The following is a 9,663-nucleotide window of genomic DNA, read 5'->3' on the forward strand; positions in this document are numbered from 1 at the left end:
ATGTGAGTTTTTACTATAAAGTTTTTGAATTCGTTCACTCAATTATTAAACTAAAAAAATACAACATTGCTCAAAAACTATACTTAAAAATCCAAAAACTATACTTCTAAATTAAATTGAGTAAGTCTCCTGAGAGACGGTCTCTCAATAAGTTTATTGAGAGACCATTTTACAATTTTAAGAAAAAGTGGTATTAAAAGTAACAAAGTAGGTACAAATCATGATTAAAGATAAAAAGTAAGTACAAATCATGATTAAAGATAAAATGAGTACATTTATTATATAAATAGGTACGAAAATACTATGTCACGATCAACAACAAATGAGTAACGAAATATAAATAAAAGGGTTCGGAAGACTGGTCTCTCAATAACTTATTGAAAGACTATCTCTCCAAAGTTATTAATTTTATACCGGATTAAATAAAGACCCAATTCAGTGAAAAGGGATAAATATTGAATGGAAGGAGTAACAAATTACATATCTTAGAAACTTGATTGATTTTATCCAAATCCGATTGATTTTATGCCGGATTAATAAAAAACCCAATTCAGAAGAAAATCAACTAGGTACCACACCACCTCCTGATTTAGTACCAAAATACAGAAATCATCTAACCATATTTATATTGATTAGCACCTCAATCAAACATCCATAATTAATCATCAAAAAACATACAAAAATGACAAATATAAGCCATGTATTGAAATGCATATTGTTCATAACATTAACAACAATATGCATTATTGAAGCATACCCTTTTTTCAAAGGTACTCAGTTTCATATCATATTCGAGAATTGGATGTCCGGCGAAATTCTCAAGTTCCATTGTGTTTCCGACTACCAACAACAAGATTTCAGCGACCAAGTTAACATATATGGTAGCTATAAATGGGCTTTCAAGACTCAGTTGTTTGGAGAAACAAACTACACTTGTGACTTTTACCGGTCGAATGGCCATATTAACTTTCTTGCATTTGTTGAGGATAAGGATTTTGTCGATAATGGTTGTGGTGGTCGACATTGTTTCTGGAATGCTACTAATGATGGTCTTTACTTGTATCATATTCATAAAAAGCAGTTCTTTCTTAAGGCGAAATGGGGGCCTCGAGTTTAAACTATATTTGAGCCCTTACTATGATAATGATAATAGATTCAAGTAATAATCTATTAATTAAATGATAAACCTTATATATTAACGAGTATATTGATATTAGTCTCATTGTGCGAAATCTCAGTACACTTTACTAGCAGTTGCGCGTTAACTTCTCTTTCATTCCTTTAACATCGATTATCGCAAGAAATCAATAACCGATACCACAACTGTGACCGAACTTATTCCCAAGAAACACATTTCATAGATAGTAACTCGCGTAAACTTGTGAAGAAAATTTATTCTAACTCTGCGGAAATTTTAATTCAAACTCTGGAAATTTCAATTCCTACATCAACAAAGAAGTAGTTGATCTGAAAGAGTATAACCTGGGTCAGATTTACAAAAGAATCATCTCTTCAGATGCATGATTTCCAGACGATGCCGATAGTATACACATTGTAGATGGTTACCAAGAAAGCTTGGCCTCAAAGGTGGCTTATGCATTAATGCATTATGCTAATTCAAAATCAAGATAAAGCTCTTCATTAATAACGAGGGAACTTCCGAAAGCCATTTCTTATTAAGTAAGTCGGTATTATTAGTACTAGAGAGAACTGCTAAACAAAACCCTGCCTAAGAGAAAGCACCGCATCTAGATGTAGATGAATTATACTATTTAACGAAAACTCAAAACCAAGTAAAGGAGTATCTGCCGGAAAACTAATGTTCCCCTCAAAAGAATTAAGTCGGAAATTGCAAGGGCAAAACCCAAAGATAATGTGCTCAGGACGAGAGTGGTAAATTATCAATCCAGGTTCGCTATGACAGCATCAACGACTTCTTGCGTAGAACTGTTCCCACCAAGATCCTTTGTTCGGTATTTACCTTCTTCGATTACGCGTTTCACAGAAGTCTCCAACCGATCTGCAAAGGAAGGGAACTGCAGATGCCTCAACATCATGGCTGAGGAGAGGAGTAAAGCAACAGGGTTTGCTTTCTTCTCTTCCACCATTTCCTGTTTTCCAACATTTCCTGCAGATGCACCTTGCTCGAACACCGCATGATCAGCTCCTACATTACCTAAATATCACCCAAGATAACAAGTGTCAATGCTTAGATCAGTCTGAATGAATGTTAAAGGCTTAAACTCAGACAACAGCTCTAATAAGCTAAGACCTGATAAATGGACATTCGGGTTGGATAGAAACAATTAAGTTTCATAGTGACAACCAGGTCATTTTCGAGTGGCGGCCATGGTATTAAATATCGGTTTGAGAATCAAACTCGAAATCGATAATCGCTGCCTGATCTGTGCCTTTCCGCTATAAATGTGGTTGAAACCGGCTCAAAATACGGTTGCGGTAACTTTCAAAACCTTGATCAACTGGGTCACTTTCAATGTCGTGGACTCGTGGCCAATATTTAAAACAATCGTGCATATGCAAAGATATAGAATTAGAGTATTATACCTCCTGGCATGACGCCTGTCCCACCAGCAATACCAGCAGCTACATTAGAGACTAGATTACCATATAAGTTGGGAGTAACCTGTTAAACACACAAGAATCCTCATCAGCAACCTGTTAAACCCAAGTACAGTTTGTAATCTTCTCTTTGAGAATAAGACAAGTACCAATCAACAAACATAATTTGATTACTTAAGAGATTGAAAAAATAAGGCATGATAAGATCACTAGGAATAACCAGTCAAATCACCCTTGTTACCCCTGACATACATTTTGTCAGTGTCTCATAAGATGACCAAAAAAACAACAAAGCACTAAATAACTAACTCGTAACAATGAAGTTGAAGAGAAGTAGTAATCAAATTAGGATACTAACCATCACGTCAAACTGCTCAGGCTTTGCCACAAGCTGCATGCAACAGTTATCCACAATGATCTCATTGTACTCAATTCCAGGGTATTTTTTTGCAATCTCACGGCAAGATTCTAAGAAAAGTCCATCAGCAAGTTTCATGATGTTGGCTTTGTGAACAGCAGTAACTTTCTTTCTGTTATTCAGGTAGGCATATTCAAATGCATACTTTGCGATACGTTCAGAACAGAACTTTGTTATCACCTAGTCCAACAGAAAATAGTTTCAGGCTCCAATTTTTGGAAAAAAAAATATACAGGGCAATAAAACAAAAACGACACCATATGTAAGAAACTGATGCGATTAAATTTCTAATTTAAAATAGGAACACATTATATCAGTCAAAGTTCAAGCCTTGAAAACTTAAAACAACTGATGTCATCTAGCAGAGACTTGTGGAAATTTGAGCGTGCTAAGTACATCAGGAAAGTTGTAAGAGCAACAATATACAAACAGGCTATGTTACTCCGACACTTCACTTAACTGCCTTGTCGCGTGTCAGACACGTGTCGGTGTCGGTGTCTGACACGTGTCGGTGTCGGACACGACACGACACGACACGACACTTCAATTTAGACCACAAAACAGGAAAATTCACCCCAAATAGCCGTGTCCGACACGCCGACACCTGTCGGCCATGACTCGTGTCGGCGTGTCGGAGTAACACAGCAAACAGGCCTATAGCACATAAAAAGGTAGATGGAGCTGGAGAACTAAAGCTACACGGTGGAATAAGCAGCTCAAAACAAAAAGTAGGCATTGACATTTCCACTGAATTTCTTCCTTTTTTATGATCAACTGATCAATCAATTCATTGGTGGGCTAATAAGCTCACACTTAATATTTTTCCCATTTAGTGCGAGTGATATGGGAGGAGAGATGCGTCAGGAATCAAGCAGTGCCCAGACATAAAGAACACTCATTTACACTCTTTACAAGCCAAAGAAAGGTGTTATCAGTCAACACTGAGCAAGATCAACCTTCGACTAACAACCACAAGTCCCCAACCACGTCTTCCTTGCCTCAACAAGGCCAATGAGAAGTCTAACATATGCAGAACCTTACCCCTTAGGTCCTCAAAAGCTAACATAACCTCGAAGAACCACAGGCCAAAACTACCATGTTTTACCAACAAAGTTTTCTTTTTTTCGAGAAAACAGAAGGATAAGAAAAGAGGCACAAGAAATATTTCAGCAATGAAATATTATAATGAGTCATGAGAGCTCAACGAATATCCAACCTCAGACAAAAGAGCCATAACTAACCACAACGTAAAAAAATGGAGTACTATCTAGTATCTACTCCCTCGGTCCTCAATTGTTTACATTTCCATATTGGTGTCACTAGCAATTGTTTACCTTCACATTTTGATTATATTTTTGAGGTTTAGATTGATCATACACTTGCATAAATTCACAGAAGTGTATGTAATTTGTTCCCCCATATCTCGTGTTGTTCACACATCAAGCTTATCCCCTATTCGAGTTTGACATGCATGGTCGTTAACCTAACACTTCTCAACCGAGTATAATATTGCTGTTCCCACAAGAATCAACAACCAAGACAAGATTATTCAATGAGGCATCTAGATCACTAATGTATTAATAATACCACGCACTCTTGGTGACACTAAACCCAGCATCTACTTCACAAATACCATTACCTTCACCTGAACCTAAACAAACTTGACGATTTAATGCACGTCCACACGAAATTGGTGCCGTTAGATACTTAAATATGGCCATCTACACTAACTACCACATCGAAATCCGAGACCTCTGCTTCCACAAAATTCTCCACCGTATCCAAATTGTCAAACCGACTTAATCCATACTCCAGTGACAACTCACTTTAAAAAGAGTGATCATATTGAAAGAAATAAAGCCTAAACACATCATAGTGACAATGTGGTCTGAATCCTACAATTTTCAGCATTATCATCATTAATATCACACTGACTATTATCTAACCTAAGATTATGCTCGAAGTCACCTTCTTTCTCCTCTACTGACACCAAAATCATTCTCACCCCCTGAGCCCTGGCCAGAATCTGCTTCTCTTACGAAATAAGTTTTACTAGATCATCAAGATAGACAAGGAACTTAGCTTCAACCGCATTTACATTAATCCAGATAATTTTTTTCAGCACCCTTTACAACACCTGAAATCTTGCCAAATTGTTCATAATATTGAGTACTCTAATGGTCCCATCTTGTTGTCGAACAACACGATATTAACCGCCCTGCCAAACTGGTCAAACTAAATGGCTAATGAAAACACGCCTAATGTTATTAAACTGCCAACTTTTCCCACCACAGTCAATATGTATACCACAAATAACCACAACCAAGGTAGTACGGAATGTCAAAACAATTAAACAACCATTAAATGAATAAACTATTCTATCCCTCAAAACAAACAACAATATAAAATCAAATAAAGAAAGGATTGAGTCATAAGAGTCCTACTACAGTAACTACACTATATACCACTCTCATCCTAGGCAATTATTTCCTATTTCATCACATTTTAACAATTCTAACGTATAAGTTGACCCTCCATTTAGAACGAAAATACAATTCAGTCTAGTTGTCATCCTCCCGCCCCATCATTTGTTCACCTATTCCCAGCCAAGCTGAGCGTCTCTATCATTTGTTTATCTTTATAATCCAATGGGTAAATCAACCATCCCCGTGCTTAAAAATAAAATTCGGTTCACAATGATACATCAAACATACAATATACAAAAACGGTCCCTACCTCTCTCTCGAACTAAAGTAATGAGTAATGACCATGACTAATGAAGTAACAATTACGTTTTCGATTTTGTTTTCCATAGTACGGTATCCCAGTCATTTGTTTAAATTTTATTTAGGCAAGTAAAGTACTTTCCTGATTTTATATTTGAAAAGTATCTCCTCCCCTCCATCCCAATAAATCATTACTTCACATTTTCCATATTCAAGTGTCTCGGTCATTCATTTACCTCTCTATGATGTATTTCGCTTTTTTCTTCTTCGTGCTCCATCTTTATCCCAAAAGCAAACGTAAACAATTCATCAGGACGGATTGAGTATTCGAGTAAACAACAACCATCAAACAATACCAAACAAAATCCAACAACTAAATATCTTAAAACACTCAACAACACCAGGAATTATTTACGTTTTCTATACTCGGCCTCGTTCTTTGTTCTATAAGCAAACGTAAACAATTCAATGTGACAAGAAAGAAACAAAATCCAACAATTAAATATCTTGACAGACTTAACAACACCAAGAACTGTTTACGTTTCCAAAAAGCACTTCATCTCTACCCGGCCTCGTTCTTTGTTCCAAAAAGCAAACGTAAACAATTCAACAAGACGGAAACAAACAAAGAAACAAAAACCATACCTTAAGAGACTCAACAACACCAGGAACAACCTCATGCTCCAACCCAGAATACTCACCTTCAGTATTCTCCCTAATAACAACAATATCAACATTCTCATGGCGTGTAGGCAATCCTTCCAAATTAAAACAATGAACAAGCGAAGCATACAAATCAAGTTCCCTCCTCAATTGCATATTCAACGAACTAACACCACCACCAACCGGCGTCATCAATCCACCCTTAATACAAACCTTATTCTTCCGTATCGATTCGATAAGCGATTCCGGAATCATCTTCATATCACCATGAATATCATCGAATTTCTCGAAATACACCGGCGCGTGCATCGCGTCGAATACTTGCTCCACCGCGTTTGTTACCAGTGGTCCGATTCCGTCACCCGGAATTAGGGTTACTTGTCGTGGGGTTCCGTCTCCGGGTCGGGGCATGTAGGTTACGGATCGGGTTTGGGTTTGGTGTGGTTTGAGGAATTGGGTTTGGGTTCGGGTTTGGGTTAGGAGGCGGGTTAGGGTTGTGAGGGATTGTCTTCTCGCCATTTTTTGGGGAAATTGAAGATTTTTTTGAGAGGTGGTGTGATTTTTAGGGAAGAAAGTTGGAGGCCATGAAAAGTGAGGAGAAAGGAGGGAAGAAGGGGAGTATGAGTTTGGGATGGGATGGTGGGATGGTGGGATGGGATGGGCCCGTTGTTATCTGACACATTCCGTTGGATTGCGGCTCTCGAATATTTTAACACGATAATTATTGTATAAGACTGTCTTATTAGGGTTAGGTTATGCCTGTAGATGTGGCAATCGAGTCATTTGGGTCGGTTACGGATCGGGTTGAAGCGGGTCGGGACATATCGGGTTCGGGATGTGTCGGGTTAGAAACAGGTCAGGTCGGTTACGGTTCAGGTCGGGTCAGTATCAGGTCAGATTATAAGCATATATTTTCTCTTTTGTATTTAGTTTTAGATGGGTAATTTTATGTTTAATCAACGTGTAGGCGTATTAATTATAATTTTAAGTGAAAATAATTAAAATTAATGTCAATCTGGTCTTATTTACACCATTATTAAGCTAATTCATTATCGGGTCTTCTATCGGGTTGAGTCAATATCAGATCACGGGTTGGGTTGGGTCGGGTCAGGTCGGGTTCGGGTTGGTAAAAATAAGGGTGTTATCGGTATCGGGTATACGAATAGAATGCGGAAGCGATAATTTCTGCCGAGTTAGACCTATAACCCAACAAGACGATCGAACTCAAGACCTATTGAGCACAATCAAGTAATTATCCAAAACACGTTTGAATAAAAACGAAGATAAATTGCTAATCAAGCAAAAGAAAACTGAAAGTTTTGATTAATTTCTGGAATGCCAATTGCAGTAATAACAAGGCTATAAATAGCCATCTTCTTGACCGATCATCCGTCAAGAGCAACGAAAGGTTTCTTACTAAATTGGCTTAATTATGACTATTATTCTAGCTAATTAAAGAACCCTTTATTGTAGCATTAACATAGCTAAATTACGATGGGAATAAAGAACTAAATGACAAAGACAATTTGTCATCACTATATTAATCTGTCGACGGTCCATCGCAAGCCAATAACGTCACGAAGCGAGTCCTCGACCAAAACAGGGCATCACCACAAAACAGAGTGTTGCTCGGGAGGATAACACTGTCATCACTGCCGCCATTGTTACCGTTGCCCGCATCATCCCCTCCCCCATTTTGAGGAATTGTCCTCAATTCGACTAGACCATCATCGTCCAAATATGGGGACAAGTCACCCACATTAAAAGTGGCATGAACACCGCAATCGCCGGGCAACTCAACCTTATAAGCATTGTCATTAACACGGGAAAGGATTTTGAAAGGACCCTCGGCCCGAGGCATAAGTTTGTTTTTCCGTTTTCCGGGGAACCGTTCCTTCCGCAAGTGAACCCAAACCAAGTCACCTTCCTGAAAAACTCGAGGCCGACGGTGCTTATTAGCCTTGCGCTGGTAAGAGGCATTTATTTCCACAATACGATCCCGAACTTGCTGATGTAATTTCAGCATCGCCTTGAGCTTCGAATCGGCATCGTTATGGACAAGCTCACCTTTGGGTAAGGGAATCAGGTCAAGAGGCAAGTAAGGGTTTACTCCATAGACCAACTCAAATGGTGAATGACCCGTAGCATAAGTTGGGGAACGGTTGTAAGCGAATTCAGCATGGGCGAGTTTCACATCCCAATCCCGCTGTGTTTTACTCACCAATCCCCGTAACAACGTACCCAAAGTGCGGTTTGTGACCTCTGTTTGACCGTCCGTTTGCGGGTGATGAGAGGTACTAAACAATAGCTTGGTTCCCACTTTGCGCCACAAAGTATTCCAAAAGTAACTTAAAAATTTCGAGTCACGATCGGAGACGATAGTTTTGGGTATCCCGTGAAGCCGAACGATTTCCTTATAATATAAGTCAGCGACATTGCAAGCGTCGTCGGTCTTATGACAAGCAACAAAATGCGCCATTTTCGAGAATCTATCGACCACCACCATAATTGCATCCTTACCCCGTTGAGTGCGTGGCAAGGCAACGATAAAATCCATGGAAACCTCCTCCCAAGGTCTCACAGGAACCGGTAAGGGAGTATACAAACCCGGCTGAAACTTGCTTTTTGCTACCTTACAGGTCACGCATTTGGCGATAAGATTAGTCACATTTCCGAGCATTTTAGGCCAAAAAAAATGTTCCTTGAGTATGTCTACCGTCTTAGCCACGCCAAAATGGCCAGCCAACCCGCCACCATGAGCCTCCCGAATTAATAACTCTCGAATTGGGTGCTTTGGGATACAGAGTCGATTCCCTTTAAAAAGAAATCCGTCTTGGACCAAGAATTCGCCATTGGTTCCAGATTGACATTTAGTGAATAAATCCCCAAAATCCCCGTCACTGGAATAATAAGTTTTCAAAATTTCGAAACCCAATATCCGGGCATCGGCAGCGGCTAGCAACGTGTACCTGCGAGACAAAGCATCGGCTACTACATTGCTTTTGCCATCCTTATACTTCGAGGAGAAGTGAAAGGATTGCAAAAATTCGACCCATTTGGCATGTCGAGGACTCAATTTTTGTGGCCCATTTATGTACTTAAGGGACTCGTGGTCCGAATGCAAAATAAAGTGGCTAGGACGCAAGTAATGACTCCAATGAGTAAGGGCTCTAACGATAGCATAGAACTCCTTATCGTAAGTACAATAGTTTAATCTAGCTCCTCCCAATTTTTCTGAAAAATATGCAATGGGTCGTTTATTTTGCAACAAAACAG

The 9,663-nt window shown here is 39.0% G+C and overlaps 1 protein-coding gene across 2 annotated transcripts; it reads right to left on the reverse strand.

Annotated features, from left to right (window-relative positions):
* Window positions 1-1,637: 1,637 nt before the first annotated feature.
* LOC141611308 (isocitrate dehydrogenase [NAD] regulatory subunit 1, mitochondrial) lies at window positions 1,638-7,093 on the reverse strand. Of its 2 annotated transcripts, XM_074429824.1 has the most exons (5): window positions 6,370-7,045; window positions 5,961-6,002; window positions 2,939-3,178; window positions 2,566-2,644; window positions 1,638-2,176 (listed from the first exon to the last, which is right to left on the reverse strand). In XM_074429824.1, the coding sequence occupies exons 1-5, from the start codon at window positions 6,904-6,906 to the stop codon at window positions 1,902-1,904; spliced, it is 1,173 nt and encodes a 390-aa protein (XP_074285925.1). In that variant the 5' UTR covers window positions 6,907-7,045; the 3' UTR covers window positions 1,638-1,901. The 2 variants fall into 2 exon arrangements, with proteins under 2 accessions (XP_074285925.1, XP_074285924.1); XM_074429823.1 differs by lacking the exon at window positions 5,961-6,002 and having other exon boundaries at window positions 6,370-7,093.
* Window positions 7,094-9,663: the final 2,570 nt, after the last annotated feature.

The sequence above is a fragment of the Silene latifolia genome, chromosome 11 (assembly GCF_048544455.1).
Source record: "Silene latifolia isolate original U9 population chromosome 11, ASM4854445v1, whole genome shotgun sequence".
Classification (NCBI taxonomy): Eukaryota; Viridiplantae; Streptophyta; class Magnoliopsida; order Caryophyllales; family Caryophyllaceae; genus Silene; species Silene latifolia.

What these genes read in the sequence shown, in the direction of transcription:
- LOC141611308 (XM_074429824.1), bottom strand. Translation starts at nt 6,906, where the DNA reads ATGGCGAGAAGACAATCCCTCACAACCCTAACCCGCCTCCTAACCCAA. An exon ending in GTGTTGTTGAGTCTCTTAAG is followed by an intron (nt 6,003 to 6,369) that starts GTATGGTTTTTG and finishes TTTGGGATAAAG; the next exon opens with ATGGAGCACGAAGAAGAAAA. An exon ending in CTGAGCAGTTTGACGTGATG is followed by an intron (nt 2,645 to 2,938) that starts GTTAGTATCCTA and finishes TGTGTTTAACAG; the next exon opens with GTTACTCCCAACTTATATGG.